This window comes from Netta rufina (genome assembly GCF_964035555.1).
Source record: "Netta rufina genome assembly, chromosome: 19".
Lineage (NCBI taxonomy): Eukaryota > Metazoa > Chordata > Aves > Anseriformes > Anatidae > Netta > Netta rufina.
In genome coordinates, this window is record NC_140143.1 from 5,682,687 (window position 1) to 5,703,063 (window position 20,377).

General features: G+C 36.9%; 1 protein-coding gene across 1 annotated transcript in view; it reads left to right on the forward strand.

Moving 5' to 3' along the window:
- ANKFN1 (ankyrin repeat and fibronectin type III domain containing 1) overlaps positions 1–20,377 on the forward strand; it is a gene marked incomplete at both ends in the record, with an annotated part of 54,686 nt that overhangs the window by 22,448 nt on the left and 11,861 nt on the right. Inside the window, 9 exons of the mRNA XM_084298283.1 lie at positions 321–418; positions 1,936–2,026; positions 4,008–4,115; positions 10,372–10,471; positions 11,686–11,818; positions 12,432–12,548; positions 16,289–16,504; positions 18,615–18,781; positions 20,191–20,341. Of these exons, the coding sequence (XP_084154409.1) occupies positions 321–418; positions 1,936–2,026; positions 4,008–4,115; positions 10,372–10,471; positions 11,686–11,818; positions 12,432–12,548; positions 16,289–16,504; positions 18,615–18,781; positions 20,191–20,341 (1,181 nt within the window). The remainder of the gene's footprint in view (positions 1–320; positions 419–1,935; positions 2,027–4,007; positions 4,116–10,371; positions 10,472–11,685; positions 11,819–12,431; positions 12,549–16,288; positions 16,505–18,614; positions 18,782–20,190; positions 20,342–20,377) is intronic.

A 20,377-nucleotide genomic window follows, 5' to 3' on the forward strand; every position in this document is an offset into this window, starting at 1 on the left:
CTGCTTCCCTTTCTTTAAAAGGAAATTGTTTAACAGAGAGCAAATGTTGACTGAATGTAATTTGTATTGCAGTGTATTTTTAAGCATTCTTTCCTAAAAAGCTTTCGAGCAATATTTTGCTTTTCTTTCTCATACACACAGTTATAATTTAATTATTGTATAAAGTTTTCCTAAACATTATTGCTAAATAGGACTTTTAGTATCCACGTGGAATGGTAAACTGCTAGAAGAAAAGTTAACCTGTGAAGTTATTAAAGTACTTTGATTTCTTTTCTTGGACTGTAATCTGATTCAATTTGTTCCCACTACTTGTTTCCTAGTGGAATGGAGCTGTTCAGAAGACTTTTCTCCCTTGGTTGGTGAAATAATTATGGATAATCTTCAGTCTTTGAGGTGCTCCATCACAGGTCTCAAAACAGTAAGTGCCAAATGATTCATTTAGATCTTGATGCTCCCTGCTGCCCCAATGATAAAAAGGCACTGATAATTTGCATCCATGCCTGTTGTAACAACTGCAGAGTGCCTTTCTTCTAACAGCAAGTTCCAGTCATTAAGCATAATATGTCTGGTATCCATAATCTGAAATTCACAAAGGAATAGACAGACAGCATGAACTGGTTTATAAGTTGTCATGCTTAGAGTAGAGCCAAAAGGATTGGAATGAAAGCTGCTGTTTTCTGGATCACAGGATAATCTTAGTGCAGATCAAAGGCTCGTGAAAGATCTAGTCCTGACTCTAATGACAGACAACTAAAATAACTTCTTTCTCTTCTACTTCTTTCAGGAGCACATTTGATGGCAGTCATTTTCATTTTTGTTATTTATTTTTGTATACTTATTTTACGCTGATAAGAACTGGGTCAACAATAGAGAAAATTCATGAATATTCACATGTATTCTCAACCAGAATAGTTCAGACCATGTGCCTGAACACCTTCTTTCTATCGCCTGTTCAGGACCATTTGTGCAAGCAAATTTGATTTCACAAAATACCTGATGAAAATGAAGCTTGCTCAAAATACACACAACTATTTCCACTGGAAACATCAACAGCAGCCCAAGCCAGCATCCACTGAACTTCAGTCTTTCCACTGAACTCACTGCACACTGAATCAGACCTACAAAGTTATAGTAGGGGGAGGCATGTTTCAAAAGCCATTGGCCAGGGCCCTAATACATAGGGTCTCAAAATGGGAGAATTAATATTAAAGGCTAAGAAATGGACACAGTATAAAACCCCAATTTTATGTAATAGAATAATATATATATATATATATATATATATATATATATATTATTTTTTTTTTTCCTAGCCTTTTCTCTGGAGAAATCTTTGATTTGTCAAGCTGTTTGCTAGGGAGCTGAGCCACAATATGCATTTTCTCTGCTTTTCATTTTCCAGCAACAAAACAAAGTAATTTCTTAAGTTAAAAATCAAGCAAACTTGCACAGTCAATTTCTTAGACATGCTTAAGAACAGTGCTTACGATGTGTTTGTCTATAATCTCCGGAATATATAACATTTGTAAATGAAAACTAAACTTTCAGAAGCACTTTCCTTTGGCCTAGGTTTACACGTCAAGATAAGTGATAAAGGTCTGACTGATTTCAGTGGCAGCCAGATGAAGCTTCTTCAGCTGCTGTGCTTGTAGCAAGAAGGAGAAATGGGACTTCCTTACTCTTGAAGTAATTGTTCCCAGGACTCTGCTGTGGTAGAAGAAATTACAGTTTCTCAATTGGAATCAATGTGTTCTGTTAACCCTCTGCAAATCACCTGCCCTGAAATCTTTGTGCTATTCTTCCATCTGTCATGGTTCATTAGTTGACACCCCTAAGAGATTTTCAAAAGAACTTGGGGAGGGACTGCTCTCTAGTTATAACAGCCAAGGTTTTGAGTCAAATGTAAGTTTTGACTCCAGTTGTTTCCATTTTCAGGGTCAGAGGTATTACATTCATGTTTCAGCATACAACATGAAAGGATGGGGACCTCCACGCAAATCTACTCCTGCATATGCTTCTCCTTCAAGTAGGTTGAGCTTGTTTGCACTCCCAGTTTGATTATTCATGTTGCTGTCAGAATTTCTGGCTCTTCAAAGACAAGAAAAAAAAATGCTGGAATTCATGATTTAGTTAGCATGTCATTGAGAAGTGAAATAAGTAAATAAATACAATTGAACTCCTTTCACTACCCCCCAATATCATATGTTAACTCATTTTTCTTATCTTTTATTCTTCTCAAGTCCTTCAACAGAATGTTGTCCTCTAGTCACTAACATTACCAAAAAAAAACAAAAAAACAAAAAAACAAAAAAACAAAAAAAAAAACAAAAAAAAAAAAAAAAACAAAAAAAAACAATCTTTTGACTTTCATTTCTTTTTTCTAGAGAGTTCGGTTTTATGGAACTTCTTTTGTAAGCACATAAAGGAATCAAAACTTGAATTCCAACTGGTAGAACCAAAATACTTGCACATATCATATTTTGTCTTCTACCTTGTAGCATTATACATCCTATCCATTGAACCATTGTTATAGATTTCAGTTCTGAAGTTGGTGGAGCTGTGGGATGCATGCAGTATGTAAAATACTCTAGTATGGATACATGTTTTGGTAGAATCTAGCCCATAAACAAAAAATGTTCCAGACACCCAAAAGCCTTTTTTCTTTTTCAAACTTATGGCAGGTATTTTCAGATTCCATTAGGGCTATACATTTTCATTTGTAGTTTTTAATCTGCTATAATCACATTCTATTGTTAGTCACTTTTCCAGGCTTAGTGTTCGTTGCTGAAATGGCTCAGCATATTATAGTTTCCCTTGTATTGATTAGTGCAGTAAAGTTGGAGTTTTCATTTTATTGCATTAGCACTTGTTTTTATTAGGCTAATGTAACAATTTAATAACCTAGCATGCTAATGTGAGAAAATAAAGCAAGCTGTACCTGGTCTCAATGGTGGTAATGGAGAGGGTTGGATAAACAAGGCTCTTGCAGTACCATTGTCCCATTTCACTGCAATTTTGCTCTTGTTTACCTCAGAATAAAGACAAAACTATGCTAAAGAAATATTCTGTTTGCAAACAAAAATGTGCTACAATCGTGGGAGAAAATTCTACTCTTGGTTATGCGGATAACTCCCTTGGAGACAAATTTCTTAATACCTTGATCCACCATTATTGTGAGTCAGGAAACTGTAGTGTAATATTATTTATTACAATTAAAGTATAAAAATAGTCAAATCTGGAATAAAAAAGCTCTTCTCTGATACACACAGTTTCATCCTCCAGTTTGTGAATGGATTGTCTACTTTTTAAAAGCTAGACAGATTATAGCTAGCAGCAAAATAACAGCGAAACACTTTTGTAGGTTCAGGGGATGCGGGACAGAAACCACAGCTTCTGGCCTCTTGAGTGCAGTGCTGAGCAGACTGTGGACTCCAGGGCAGGAACTGTTCATTCAGGTCTCTTTGCTGGGTGTAGATTTTCAGAAATTCTTTTGCTCGGAGTGAGTTTCTGTGGCTACGGAGCTAACTCAGGATGTAGGAAGATGTTCAACCTCTGCTTTGCAAGAAGTTCCCTCTATAACTGCAGGAGAGCCATTTAGCATCCTGGTGCCTCAACAAAATGCAGAATGAGCAGTAGTATGATTTTAGGGAGGTACTGAGAGGGTCGGGATGGTACGGGCTGAGAGCAGCTCTGACACTAAAGCAGCAGAGGCCATTTATGTACTAAAGAGAAATAGCTATTGTCTAGTCAGTCACTACAGGAGCTACTGGAAGCTGATTGTGAGCTCTTTGTTAATAATCATTATGATTAATTACCTAGCTGGAACAAGGCAAAGGAAGCTTATTGTATAAGTAACAACAGCAGACTTAAAAACAACTGTCATTTTCTCCTGTATGCCCAGATGTAAGAATCCCATAAAGCCCAGAAATATCAGAGGCAAGAAAATATTTTAAAACCTTCTCCTGCTCCTTTGTGTTTCATTTCTGTTTATTTCCTTTGTTCAATAGACTGGAAAGACTGCAGTGGAAGAGAACCTCGGCACAGGGGACACACTGAGGCCCTGGAACGTCTCCTTCAGCAGGTTCGAGCAGCTCATCAGCATTATAATTGCAGAGGTAAGGATAAATATCTATGTGGTAGGGCACCAGCTGAAGCCTCCGTGGCGCCTGTAATTTTAGCAGTTCTCTAACTAGGTCATACCTTCTCATTCATCAGGAAAAGAAAGATATTAATATTGGCCCATCTGGAATCACTTTAGCATACTATCTTGCTCTTAACCCTTGAAATTAGTTGGATGAAAACATCTGAAAACTAGAATGTGCACAAGCAGAGACACACCCTTTCTCCCTCTGTACCCTATGCACCTATTGATTTGCTTATTCCTACAAATCAGTTTTACACCGGATTCTGCTAAAATGCTTCAAGGATCTTTTTTTTTTTTCATATAAAGAAATACTTTAGACATTTAACAACTGGTTTGGATCAAAAGAGGGACTTGGCTGCCTCCAAATGGAAGACACTAAGTACTCTACTGCATGTGATGCCAATCTATAATGAAAAATAGTTGCACAATGCAGTGGGAAGATAAGATTGCTACATTTTCAAATAGAATGGATCAAAACTGGGAGAGAGCTCGAATCTCAGCCAGCTCTTTGCTCTTCATTCATGAGAAACAGACTGTGCCTTTAATAGTTCAAGAGCCAAGGCAACAGCTTGGCATTCTTTTTAAAGAATATATAAAAACTCCTGTTCTATATGGGTTGTTGAAAAGTGCTATTTATTTTCTTAAAATAAACTTCTAACTGGAATAATCCTTCATTGCAAAGGAACTTATTTTAAACAGAAAACTTGAACTACCATGAAGTTTTCATTTTTCTCCACGTAGTATGACTGTTATTTCAAGCTGCATCAATTGATTTAAAATCACAGAAATACTTAAGGCTAAAATCACGTGGCTGAATTGGAAAGATGCGGCCTTTGTTCTTTATGTGCAAATATGCCACAATCATGACAATCCACAGTCTGCCACAACCAATTGTAACCATAGAAACTTAAACTATTCAGCTATGTTGCTTGGAAAGGGAAAGGAGATATTGCAAGAAAATGTTGTTTCTCTAATTAAAATCCATGCAAGCATTATCACTTGCAGGTGGCCTTGGTAGTGAAAATAAAGTGATGTATTCTATCTCTTACATAGCTTTTTCATGCTATTAAAGAAGTCTTTCCATGGTACAGTTTTTCCCTTCTGAAGTTAGTACATATCTCAGGTCTTTCAGGCCACCTTCCTAGTCAACAGAGAATAAGTGATGGAACATCTGAGAATATTCTTAGTATAAATTGTTTTACTGACATTCCAGCCCAGAAAAGAAGCAGTTATAAACAACATGCAGAAAATCCCTTCTTTTAAGAATTTGACACCAGTGCCTGGTTCTTATAAAATACCACTGCTCCAGAAATTAACTCCAGTCTCAAAGCAAAGCACAGACAATTCTGTTACTGATTTCCTAACTCCTTTTCCTTAAATAATAAATAACAACAATATAGAAAATCTGTTTAGCTCAGAACATTTTCTTGCATGTCAGAAAGAGGATGTGGGAAATTACATATGGTAGTACTACACTATGGAGTCAGCTTGAGTAACACCCTTACCTCCAACAAAATAAAAATCTCATAATTGCTTGTAATGTTAACATTATACAGTAGTATATTTTGGATAAATCAGGTTTGTAACATAATAGGAGAGCCTTTCGAACTTACCTTAAATATACAACTAATGTCAATCTGTTGTATATCAGTAATTTGCAAAAGAATAAAGACATAAAAAAAAAGGCAGAAAAAGTAAGAGTTATGACAGTTATGACATCACTTTGACTCTGAAATTTGATTCCATTATTTGTCAGTCTTAGTGAAATCTGAGAAATCTGATCAAGGATCTGAGATAAGCTATTGTGTGTGACTGAAAAGCTCCCATAAAGTTTTTCATTTAATATAATACAGAGGCCTGTGTCAACTGTCATGGACAGAAATCAGCATGGATATGCTTTTTATACATTTAATCAGTTTTTACCATGTTTCTCTTTACCACACTCTTCTGAGAAAGTGCATATTGTAACCTCTGTTTTCCTCATTTGTTTTAGATATGTCAATAAATAGCTTGAAATTGCTTGAATCTGCTTACCGCCACTGATTTGCAGTGAATTAAAGCTAAGTGAAGACAGAGACAGATTCAAAACTGAAACCTTGGCACCTTGGCTTTCCATTAAGTGATTCCTCAGCAGGATATCACATGCATGGTGCTCAGGCTGGCTGAACAAGAGTGGAGGAGGAGTGCAAAGGTGAAAAAAGTGGAGAGGATAGTCCATCTAGAAGGTCTAAGACTATTTGGATAACATAGGTAAAAGCCACGTAATGCAAGAGCTACATGAAAAAGGTTGTGTGTTAGTGCTCCAGTGTGATCTGGGAGGGTTAAATCACTCAGATTCCACACATCTCTTGCTAAGGTCTGTTCATTCAGACTTTGCACTGAAGCCTGCATTTTCCCCTATGCTTTGCATTTCAGGGACTAAAGAAAACAAGCTTACAAAAATACCAGGAAGAATACATTGGAATGTACAGTGAGTTTAAGAGCTTTTGGAATTAGATCAGCTGTTGCTTTTGAACCTGCTCTGTGATATGATGAAATCTCCTAGGGAATTACTTAGGAAGCTTTGCTTTCATATGTTTAATCTTCTGGAAAACCCTGATGATTACAAACAACAGTCATCCATTTGTCTTCATAATACCATGCTACAGACTATCATAACTGAATTACTACAATTGTATGTCCTGGCAACACTTCAAATGTATTTTTTAAGTATTTTTTGCTTGTAGATCATTCTTTCTAAACAGTTCTGAGTGGATTAAGCAATTGTGTGATGCTTCATTAAGAAAAGAACCCAACTCTTCAGTAAAATGCTTACCAGATATTTTTTTTTCTGTAATTTGGTTGAAATGTATTTACTAGAGAAGTCAGAAGTGAAATAAATTTTTTCTAATCATAACTTGATTCACAATCAGAGAGCCTATTTTCATTGCATTTAACAAAAGGAAGGATCTCTGATTCCATGACACATTTTAAAAGTGTTTTTGTTTTTGTTTTGTGTTTTTTTTTTTTTTTAATGAGAATATACAAAAAGAGTCTGAAGAACCTGGCCATGGACTAAGAAGGTCAGATAGACAATTTAAAAAGTTAAAATTTCAGCTGTTGTGCATGACTTTATGAGCATGACTCCAAAATACACCACTCAGTAATATGACTATCATGCCTATAGCTTGTTCATGAGATACAGAATTTTCTTTGAAAGACATTCCTTTTTGAGGTGAGGTAACATGGAATCTATGATGATCTTAAGTTATCGAGGTGTCTGTCTGCTATGTATGCCTTTAACTTCTGCATGGAATTATCACACACACAGAATCACAGAATTTTCTAGGTTGGAAGAGACCTCAAGATCATCGAGTCCAACCTCTGACCTAACGCTAACAGTCCCCATTATGCCTCTGTGCATATTATCCCAATGTCAGTTGTCTGCACCGCTAAAATTATGTAGCTTTAAATTGAGTATTTTTTTTTCCTGGAAGTTTCCAGTTATTGCATGTGTTTTCATAAACTTGCACTGTTAGTAAAAACTCTAAATCCCATTGTGTGCCCTCTACTAGGATTACAGTGGGATCTAGCTCCTCTTGTGCTAATTTGCTTCATTATTCAGTGTTACCGTTAATGATCTTTAGCTGTTCCACAGACTGTCTGATCTGTGGGGCTAAGATTTCTTCCCAGATAATTTTGCACTGAGGTAATTCCATTTACTTCACATCTGCCCCACTTGAGGAGAGGCACCCGTTTGTCTAGAGATAGGACAAAGAATTCCAGATGATCTTCCTTCTCGGAGAAATGGCACGGCATAACAGACATTCCTCTAGAGCAGATGCATGCTAGCAGGCTGAGCATGCAACTTTGTTCTTATTCCTCCACAGTCAACTTAGGTTGCTTCTAAGTATCTGTTGTATTTAAGTGAACTGCAAAGAAACACTTATAAATCTTACCCAAGAGAAAAACTGCTAAATATAGTTAATTGTCCAGTGTGAAAGCTTCTGATCTAAATATATTCACTGGAACTTCTCTAATCTTGGCCAATATATGTTTGCTTCTGAACTATTAAAAGAGCTCACAGCTCTACCTTATCATTTATTAGTATTGACTTATTTTGTTTTTACTGGTGCTGCTGTAGAAGGTTACTCTGTTATTTATTAGTTAATTAAATAACAGACTGTTAAAGTTTCATTTCCTATAGATCCAAAGTATCCTCTAATCTCGGCTCCATGTTTTTTGGCTCCTAGACATACTGTACTGTAAAATAAAAGCAAACAGCAAGTAGAAGAATTTACAGTCTCCATCTAGTTTTGCATTATGTCTTTTGCTGTTGGCTTCAAAGAAGCTGTGGACCAAACCCAAACCACTGAATAGCCCAATAACATATATTTCACTGGTAATGTGCCCTCTTACTGTAATGCTGCAGTCTCTAGGTGTTTAATACAGAATTATGTTGCTTTGCTCTTAGCAATTTCCTCTTCTGTTCCATCCATTGCTAATATAGGAGAAAATTGCATAATTAGGATGAAATTTGTATTCCTAAATTGGTCTTAACCTTGGAAGAAGGAAACAGTAAGACAAGAGTTTTCATATAGCATTTGGTTTACATTACTGTGATATATTGAAGACAGCTCAGAGTAAAATAAAAATGATCTGAGGAGATATGGATAGAAAAACAAATTATTTTTTCAAAAAGACAAAGAAAACAAAGATCAGTTGCATCAAAGGAGCAGCCATAGATTAGAATGAGTCTATTTAAACTAAAATGAACATTGCATTGGAGAATATGCCATGGAGACCAAGTTTGCAGTGGAAAGACAATGGATTTGATGATCTAATAAGTCTCATACATCAGAATTGTATTATTTCACCCCAATAGAACCTTGCTCTCTTTGTACTTGCTGTTCAGCAGAGAGGTAATTATGCTAACAATGTGTCTTCTTTTTGTGGTTTTCAATGTGCAAATTACGGTGCAAATTTATTCATCACTTAAAAATATGTTGAGTGCTTCCACAGATGGGGTTTTGACAAGAGCAAATTTAGATGTTCTTTAAACATTCAAATTAGAACTTGCTAGGGAGACACAGATAGACACCTCCTATTTCGCACTAGAGGTATGTGGGAAATATGTTACTCTGAATACACCTAAGCAGACTGATTATCAGCTTTCAACAAATAGTTTTCTTGTAAGATCTTTCATGAGTTATATTTTCCCCTGCTGGAGAGGGTTGTCCCTCGAAATGTTTGGTGATTCAGTCTGGATGGGTATCTGTACTTCCTCCAAATAAAGATAAATCAGTCAGATATTGGAAGACTGAGATGTAATTTCACAGTTAGATTTTTCTTTCTGTCTTTCTTTTCAGATCACAGTAAATACGTAAAGATTTTTTAAAATTAAAAATTAAAAAAAAAAAAAAAAAGTTTTAGGCACCCATTCCTTTTACAAGCTATATGTATACAACTACTTCTGACAATACTAATATTATTTTACAGTGCATGTTGCTGACTGCCATCTATTGGCATACCTTCTAAAAACCACTTACAGGTATACAGGTGGTCACAGCTGTTTTACAGAGCTTAAGAGTTTCAGTTTCACTGGAAGATTTTTCTTTGACTTAAAAGAAAACTCCAGCCATATATATCAGAGAAGGAAATATATTAAGTGAAATTCATGAAAATAAGAAATTATGTAATATATAAACAAAACACTTTTTTTTTTTTTTTAAGAATATTGGACAAATATTTATATTTTGAGTCTGTTCGTCGCTTGTGAGAGCTGATCCAGAGATCCTTGCAGACACAAAGCAGGTCTCATGGACATATGTTGAGGAATTACATTATCCTAAAATGCTGGCTGATGGTTTGATTCTCTTGTGTTTTTGAGACCACTTGTAAAATTCATATTCATCCTGAACACTAAGAGTATGTGATACTGGTTTAAGCTATATTTGTCCTAGGAACAAAACAACAATTTTACCAAGTCTGAATTTGCTGCAAATAAGGACATTGCTTGATGTGCAATATTGTTAAGAGAATGAAACTACAAGAAAAAAAAAAAAAAGTTGTATATGAGTATGCTCCTAAGTGTTGTCTGTTGAAAGGAATAAAGAGGACACCAACTGATTAGTATTAGTATTGTGGTTCTAGAGATAAAGGTTCTTTATGTGTTATTAACTGAAATGTAAAAGCTGGGTTTGGTTTTGTTTGTTGTTTTTTGTTGGTTTTTTTTTTTTCCATTTCAGAAAATTCCAAATTACAAAATGCTGGTCGCAAGCAATCTGTCTCCAGAAGCCTGAAGCACCTGTTTCATTCATCGAACAAATTTGTGAAGACTCTGAAACGGTTTGTCATTCATTTTATCTCCCAAACATTCTGAGTTTTATCTAGCAGTTGTTGCTTTTATGTAATAGTGAACAACACCTTAAAAATGGATGTAAGTACATTCTACTCCCAGTGAAACAACTATCAATCCAAATAAACTTGATAAAATTATATAAGTGTGAGACATGCATCTGATAGGAATATAGTGAAATTGATTAATGATTGCTACTGAAATCATTAGCAATCTTTGATTGTTACTGCTGGAAATGAATTTGAGCTTACCAGAGTGAAATATTGTATGCAAACACAACACTGCAGCTAGTGAGGTATTGTTAAAGTACTGTATCTGTTGCTGCTCAGTAAGGAAACCATGGAATTTATTTCATTCGTAATATAAAATGCAGAGCTCAGATAACATGTTCTAATAGATACTAATATCTCACTGGCCACGAGCAACATATTGAGAATTCTGTAACATTTTTAGCTAGGTTTGCAGCCCAGTGTGACCTGAACAAACCTCTGCCTTGATAGTTTTAGCAAATGAAGGTTTTTTTAGACTGGATTATTTCTTTTTTTCATTGCCAGGAGTATTTAGTTTGCTTTTTCTTCTTTGTATTTTGATAAGAGTTTGATTCTTTCAGAAGAGCTCTCCAGAGTTTTTAAATCCCCTAAGGCAACTACTTAATGTATGCAACTAATTGCAAGGGTAAATATTGAAAGGAATGATCTCTATAAACAGTTTTGCAGATATGCTGGCCAAATTACACTAAATTACACTAATGTAAATCCATAATAACCCTCCTGATTTCAACTGAGTTACTTCAGATTTAGTCTAAAGTAATGAGAGCAAAACTAAGCCCATTAATGATAAAAAAAGTTCTGGTAAAATTTTTGATTTCCAGAGGGCATAACATCTTGCCCCCTCCACTCCCCCCCCCCATTGGGTACCGTTTACTCTGGCAAAACTCTTAGTAAAATTGATGGCATTGATGGCATTGGCTTGCACAGATTCATAATTCCCTAAATTCTTGTAGTCACGCATCATTTAAAGTGATAAGTTTCCCAAATATTTTTCAGAATTCACTGGTTGAAGTTGCATGATCTATATAACACAAAAGACCAGATGATTTGATTTGCCACCTCAGAACTTAAACTCTATGATTAATTGGCTAAAATTTGGCACGCATATCAATAGACATGAAAGCTGTTTGACAATATTTCTTTTGTTTCTTTAGGGGACTCTACTTATCTGTTATATTTTTTTACAAAGACAATTTATTAGTAACCAATGAAGATCAAATCCCAATTGTGGAAATTGATGACTCTCACAGTAGTTCAATTATGCAGGATTTCCTGTGGTTCACAAAGGTAATGGGAGCCTAATTTTGTATATTGTTTCTACAGTTTTGTTGCTAGCCATGCATAAACCTTGGCTGATCGTTCTGAACACATTAAAAAGCTAATAGATTAAGTGCTTTACCTTTCACTCATGTCAAAATGTAATTTTCACATACCCTTATATGTGTTAAATTCTGATTGGGTCACTCACAGTAGCACAATTAACTTTTAAATGCACGATCCTATATCAGTGATTGCAAACTAGGAACATAAAACTTTTATGAACATTTAGAGGGAGAACTAAAAAGAAAGTAACTAGAGGTTTTGAAGTTGGTATTAGGGTTATATCATCTTTCAAGATACCTATTTTTACATTTCCTAATTTCACACTATTTTTAATTTCCTGAAGAACAGTAAATCAATTTTAAACAGTAGTCTAAAATGCAATTGAAATAGGTGCATGATGTTTACAGAATGACTTCTGTGTTTGTTTCCCGTTTATCTAGGCAACTCCTTACCACCCACAAGAAATCTAAATGAACAATATCCACTGATTTTTCTAAGTCCAAAATGCTTTTAGTTTCATTTCTGTTTTTGTAAATGCTGAGAACAAAAACTGACTGAACTAGACATATTTTTGCAGTTGTCTTGTATGTGGGATGACATCAGATGGCTGAGGCAGAATATGTCTATATCCGTGTCCTCATCAACAACACTTCAAGCCAGGCAAAAGATGCTTTCTGCAGCAGCACAGCTACAGGTTGGTTTCATTGCATATTTCCAGCTATTAACTTAGTGACTTTCTGATCTCTAAGGGAAAGTACTGCCAGCTGTCCTTCGGTTCATCACTCTGCACTGGCCTATTCTTTGGAGCAGGGTTATTATCTACAGTGAAGTGAGCTACTGAGTCTGTCTTGCCAGCTGGACACAGTTCTATTAGAAGTAATAGTAGGAAAAGGACAGGAAAGAAACAATAGCGGCAGAGGAAGAAACAGATATGAACCAGTAAATAACAACCCCAGCTAGCGCTGTGGGTTTGCAGATTGGGAGTTCACGGGATTGTAACCTGTGAATTCAATTCACTGCTCAGAAACCTCTTAGAAAGTCTATTAATTATTAATATATCTGTGAAGCATTTAAACTCTCAGTAAGATTTAGCACTCCTTTGTGCTATATGGACTCCTATAATGGCAGGTAGATTCTGACCCCAAAAAAGGAAGGACAAGTAGACTGCTGAAGTTGCCAGAACATGACTCTTGATTCATCTGTGGCTTACAAACTACTCAAGAACAGCTTCTAGGCCAGAGCAACACTGTTTGACCAACAGTATGGCTATGCTGTTGTGGTTGGTCATTCAGTATGAATGAATCTGAGGTGTACCTCTGTGCAGAGAACCAACCAGAAACCTGTATAGCCTCTTAAAAACAAAGACTAAAAAAGGTGAAGCGGTGCATGGATTTTTCACTGACCCCTCAGCAGAATGGTAGGGACAGCAGCACTACATGCAAGTTCATATCACGTTAAGGCATGGTAGTGACACTCAGGAGACCTGGTTTCCTTCCAACCTGTGATACTGACACAATCTGAGTGATCAAGGGGCTGGAATACCTCTGCTCTGAAGACAGGCTGAGAGGCACTAGAACAGGTTGCCCAGAGAAGCTGTGGATGCACTCTCCCTGGAAGTATTGAAGGCCAGGTTGGATGGAGCTTTGAGCAATCTGGTCTAGTGGGAGGTGTCCCTGCCCATGGCAGGGGGGCTGGAATTAGATGATCTTTAAGGTCTTTACCAACCCAAACCATTCTATGATTCTATGAGTATTTACTGTTGTAGTACAATACATTTTCAAAAAGACGTGGGCATGATTCCTACAGAAAATGTATATCCAGACCTCATTCTACTACCTTTTGTTTGAATGAAGTCACCAAAGCTGCCCAGAAAACTCTGTGGTGCAGTCATGGAATTAATGAAGATCTTCATATTGCTTGGCTCATGTGTCAGCCATGCAGCCATCCCTCTTATTGCCAGTCGATGCAATAAGCTAGATTTTATAGCAGCTGTGAGAGCCAGATACTTTGTGGCCATTATTAAGAATATCCGTGTGGGGTTTGTTTTACATCTTTTGGCAAAGTAAGCTGTACAGGAGAGTAGCCTTCCTGGGCAACCACCTGTCTTGATTGATTTCCCCAAAGTATCCCGAAATATGTGGAATGCCAGTCTGCTGTACCTTTATTGAAGGACCACCTGTGTTAAGCAGCAGCTGCTTGTCAGTCCTTTGAGCTCTCACTGGAGACAGTTTTAACTATATCTGCTGAAAGGTCCCTCTGGTGTGGTTAGCTCAGCCTAGGTAGCACAGACTCCTTTGGTTAGCTCAGTTTCTTTCCCTCTGTGTAGGCTGCCTGTAACAGAGCATTGTTAGTATGCACGGACTGCACTTTGAGATAACCAAGATTCCTAGTACTTTGCATTATTATTTGCTACCGGAGATGTTAAGAGCAGAGCTTGAAGCACAGAGATACAGCAAATGTGCCCATGTGGTATATTGCTCTGCTGAATTTGTGGCAAATTTACTGTCCTTATCGTTTGTTCTGTTAGTTTGGTCCCCTGATGAACACAGGGATTGTCACCGACCTGCCAACCTTTAACAGTGTGTGGCCTAATGGGATCCACCAATGGAAGGATCTCAATAAAGTTTATGTGGTTGAATACATTTTATTGAGGCAGTTAACAGTCTGACTCCACAGGAATTTAGGACAGAATGGAAAAGATCAGTGATAATACAGCTGCTAAGGGACTAGATCAGTGGATTCAAAGACAACAGGGACTGTAATTTTCCTGCTGTTACCACTAGACAACTAAGCAACCAAAACACAAGCGACGGGATGCCAAGCTAAGCAGACACAAAACTTTTTTAGTATATGAGTAGGTGTCCCCATTCTTTTTTCTGGACTGTCATTCAGAATACAGTCATCAATGACAGCAAAGATCTATTTGCCTCCATCTAGGCACTATCTTATATTGCAGTAATTAAATTAACATCACAACTAGATGGCTAAATATCTACCTGCAATGATTTGTCCCATCCGTGGACACATGAATTAATACAAAATGTATAGCCAAACCACCCAGTGTTACTCAGCTATAGAGGCTAACCTCAACAGGCAGTTAAGAAAAAGAGGATGTGGTATATAGACATCAACAGTGTGCTCTGGAGAGGGATGCATAAAGCTAAAGTAGCTAAGTTATGCTGCATAAAGGGCAGTCACTGTGCCCCACTGTGTTATAACCTAGAAGTTATAAATAATTTAACTATTAAGTTTATAAGCAAATATTGTCTGCTAAGTACAGATAAATAAATTCAGGATAATCTATCAGTTTACAATGTCATAAAGTTACAGCACTTCCCTAAATGTACAGTGTGCTACATTGTGAATTCAGGTTCTCATTTTAAACAACCCCCATCCCTATCCAGCTTACTGTAGATCTCTTGAAAAGTCCTGAAGTAATGAGCATATTTTAAATGTTAGGCATTTTTCTTTAAGACATCTGGGAATCTCTTCAGTGGCTGGTCACTGGATTGAGTGTGTTTGCACCTATAAGCAGATGCCTTACTGTGTGAGGAAAGGGATTTTGACCAAAATATGTATTTTATGTGGAGTCTTTTAAAATTACTTTTCTTTAATCCTCACATATTTTCCTGGAGAGCTTTGCCTTGGTAGTTTGTTAGATTCTGCTGGTTTGTCTAGCACATTCTTGGTATCTGAAATAAGAGAAAAAGAGTCCGTGTCTCTTCAAATTCCTTTGTGTTCCTTCATAAACACACCCCACAGTTCAGCTCCAAAATTATTTACATTCAATGCAGTCATGAGTGCCTCTTCCTTTGTTGCTGAAAATAATATTTTTTAAACAGAGAGCAGAAAATGGAGATGATAGTTAATGACCCTACCAGAAAACATTTGAAGTCTCCAAAATGAATGATGTAGGCATAGAAGAAGAATTTTGTATCTCTGATATGCACTGCATCTCTCATTTGAGCATGCATCTAGCTCTTCAGTAAGCTGAAACCAGAAGGGCTTCATTGATACCAAAGGAATCAACACTAGACCAACACTGAGTGCTTTTGAAAACTGCATCCTTTATCTTTATATAACTGGGCACAAAGGGGAAGTATAGGTGAATTACTTTGCAGTGTGTCCTTCTACAAAGGTATCACGTCATAGTAGTCTGTTTAATGTTCTCCATCAAATGCTGGACTAAACACTACTGGACCAAATACACTGGAAGATCCATAATTCAATCCACTAACACAACCTAGAGAAAAACTTTTCTTTCTGCCACTGAATGATGTGACTGTTGGGCAAAGGTTTAAGAAAGACTATGTGTCTAGTTTCTATTGAAGTCAACAGGTCTGACATCAGTGAGCACAAAATGAAGTTTCAAAAAATACCACCTTCCTGATATGTGATAAATAACATTCATTTTATAATTTTCTTCTTTTCTAGAATTTGCTGGGAACTCACAACCTAGGTAGAGTTTTTTATGAGCCAATCAAGGATCGACATGGCAACATACTGATAGTTACTATAAGAGAAGTGGAGAGTCTTTATTCATTTTTTAATGGCAAATGGATGCAGGTATCCAAACTACAAAGCCAGAGGAAATCCCTTTCAACTCCAGAGGAGCCAACAGCATTAGACATTTTGCTTATAACAATCCAGGTAGTGCTTTGCTTCTCTTACTGTATGTTATTTGCTTTTGTAAAGCCTGTGCCAGAGCCCTGATTTTGGAAGAGTCTTGTAGAATTTTAGGCCTTAATCCAGTGCCCAATAAAACTAATGGCAAGGCTCCCATTGAAAGTAAAGACTTATATTACTTCCAAAGGGGCTGGGATCAGATCCTTAATATGTAAAATATCCATGAGATTCTAAAGAAATTACTTCAAAGTCCTAGCAAAGAATGGTACAGTTTCTATCAGTTTCGGGAAGCCATGCTATAGCATTCCTTAGCAAGGGATATAAAAACCTTTAAAATTCTCTGTGATGTTCTTAAGCACCTATACAGACACTTAAAATTTCTACACTCCATAAGATTTTTCCATTCAAACCTTAACGCTAAATCTATGTTTAAAACCTTACTGTTCTACTTAATAAACTTGTTCTGTGGGGTTCAGAGTTCCTTGGAGCCTGGTATAGTTGCTAAAAAATTCTTTACTGACCATAGCTCTCCTTTAATTTCTATATAACATGCCCCCATACTTCACATTTAGAACAATACTGAGGTAAGGATTGATCCTAGAGGGTGTTTAGCATTATCATTTCAGTTAACATCATTGAGAGCCATGGGTTTTCAGCCCTTCAAGGGTCAGGGTATTTGTAAACTCTTAGTTCAAAGTAAGACTAACATATGTTTTCTGTAGGTAACAGCAACTTATTTCTCACAAAATATCTGTAGCCAGCCTCCCTCTTCTCTACAACTGAGTGGTGTAGTTACCCAAAATATTACAAGGCAAATTATTGTCTTACTCCCATCTTTTCTAACCTCAGCTAGACAATGACTACTGTGGTTAATTTTTGCGTTTGAGGCACTTTCTTGGGCAGAGACTGTGCTTTTGGTACCGGAAACTGACAGGCAATCAAAATATGCATTACCGGGTTTTAGGAACGTTAAAAAATTTCCAAAAGACAATAAAACTTACCTGATCTATGTTAGATTTTCTGTATTAAAATGTGTTAAAGGTGTAGAAAAATGTCAATCTGGGCAAAAGTTTTATATTAGGAAACCCAAAATACAGGCCTGATCAGATTTCCACAGAGATCCTAGTGGAAAAAATGTTCCCCTAATGGTTTACACATTCCTATCTAATGCCCACCCTTTCTTGTATTACTTGTTTAATCATCGAATGGGTATTTTGCTCATGAAGTGCTTGTGAAAATGAGGGTCTAATTGCATTGGTCAGAGCCAAGCATAGCACTGGCAGATAATTTGATGGTTCCAAGAGTAAAGGCGTATGGCCAGGTGTCTTAATCCTCACCCACTGCAGAGGCGCACATTTCTAGGATGGCAGCAGACATCATTTTTTTTACAAGTGCTTCTTGGGGACTGCTATACATAGCCTTAAAAACTTCTCCTGCCTTGAGCAAATACACCATCAGTATTAATTCTTTCTAAGCTCTATTTGTTGATGAAAATATTTGTTCACAAAACAGAGCCGTTAATTTAACTTTGCAGACCACCAACTCCTATAATTACAGAGATCTTCCTGTTGATAGCAGGTGATACAGAACGGGTTTTCAAGAGATTTAGGTGGTGACTCTACATGCATTTCGGTGACAGTACTGCTTTATGCAGCCTCTCTGTCCCACCTTTCCCAGCAGACAGCTTGTCCCCAATGCCACTCTGCTCCATCTGTGCTAGTTACAAACCAGAAGTGAACCAGGGAGCTGACCTGGCTGAAAAACAACTGCTTCTTTTCCTGAAACAGTTCCCTGACCCAGCTCACTGTTGAAATGGTTAGACAAGAGGTGGGTGCTGTTTAAGCTAGTTTAAATCCAACAGTTGAAGAAGGTTGAGGTCTCAGTTTTTAATGCCTGCTAGTGCCTCAAAGAGCTTTAGGAACCTGTGTATGGTTTTGAGCAGGAAGTTGCATCCAAACTACCAGAGATTATTTATATACTTAAGCATGTGCTTAAATGCTTTGTGAACTGGGAGCACTGTTGAAACAAGACAGCTATAAAAGCATTTGTTGCTTTTTGATCCCAAACTCTTCCTCTTATGTGGAAAAAAAAATAAAGATGTTATTTATATGTAGGACTGTTTCCCTTAAAACAGGACATACTTTCCTATCACAAACGAAGTCAGCAACGCCTTCCTTCTGGCTTGTATCTGGGTTACCTTAAACTCTGCAGTTCTGTGGATCAAATCAAAGTTCTCGTGTTGCAGAAGTTGCCTAATGTCCTGTGTCATGTCAAAATCCGAGACAACGGCAATGTCTCCAAGTAAGTGAATATACACGTATTTACATGCATATATTTAGAGAGAGAACATTTAAGTCTAATGCAATTTTGCCGTTGGAGAATTGTAGCTGCCAGCAGACTGTGGCTCAGGTGTGTACAATAGAGATCAGTGCTGAACTAAGCAGGTGCACCTGTGTGTTTCCAGCAATTCTGAAGGCCTATCCAGAAAAGATACATATGAGCCCGTTAGTTTCTAAGGGTAGTATTCTGTGGTTGCTCGCATTTTGCACAGTGGTAATGATCTTCTATATGTCTTTTGGGAAGATCGTAGCCTGCAGCCCTGATTCAGCTTCCAGTGAATTCAGTGAAGTTAATTTTCCCTGACCAAGGGATATTGGTGTTGGTGATTCTTCAGTGTATTCTTTCATGTAATATCTGTTTTCTCACTAACACACAGCAAACATACAGCCTATTTAGACAAATGCTGTCAGCCATTGAACTACTGTGCACCAGAAAACACATTTTCCATTTGTCCACTGCTTTCTTTATCTATTGGGCAAATGCAGGTATTTCCAGTGCCTAGTCCCTGCTGAGTGGGCAACACATTTTATTTGCCTCCCCCCCATCTTTTTTTGTGGATATTTTTAATCCCATACCATTTCAGCAACCAGCTGAGAATTTTGCATGATTCAAAGAGGAACTGGATATCTATATGGATAACAAGGATATCCAGAATGTAGAAGTTAATACTAACAAAAATTTTGGAAGGAATATGAAACCTACTGTTTCAGGGTTTATAACAATGTCTGACTCTTGAGTTTAAGATCAGATCTTTATTTGGGAGCAGATTGTTCCACATATATTACTCATCTTGCAGTGGGGTTTCTTGTACTTTTTTTTCTTGAACGTTCAGTGCTGGATGCCTTTCAAGTTTGAATAGTGCAGGGTGAATTAAGGATTTGGTCTTAAAAAGATGATCCGTATGTTTATCAGGTCTAAAATGGCTATATGTCAAGCAAAACAAAACAAAACCAGGAAGTTTTTTGGCTCCAGTGGGTACAAGAGAGTTTGCCACAGAAACTAAACCTGCTAACTGTCACTGTTGACATTTTCTATTCATGTGTTTTATGGTTTTTGTTTTTGTTTTTAATATTATAGTAGATATGGAATAAAATATGTGGAAAAGAAAACCTGGAGTGAGAAGTCTTAGTGAAATATTTCAAAGGCAGTTTGACTTTCAGATGTTAGAAAGGAATGTTCAGCCTGATGTACATGTGCTAGAAAAATTAAACTTTTCTTACATTTTTAACCACAAACAATCAGGATTGCACAATTTTAGAGTGTTTTGCTATATGAGGATTAAACTATCAACAGATCCCACATACACTGAATTCCTGCTTGTGCACTGAACTTTTGTTATATTTCTAATTTTAACTCAACTCAACATACAGAGATGAGTGGGAATGGATCCAAACACTTTCTGGCTCAGAATCTGTGGAAAGTATGGATCATACTTCAGACTGCCCTACTCAATTGTTCTTGTATGAGCTCCAGATGGCAGTGAAAGCTCTCCTTAAACAGATCAATCTACCTCTGCATCAGGTATTTTCCTTTGTGGTATTTATCATCCTTTTAAAA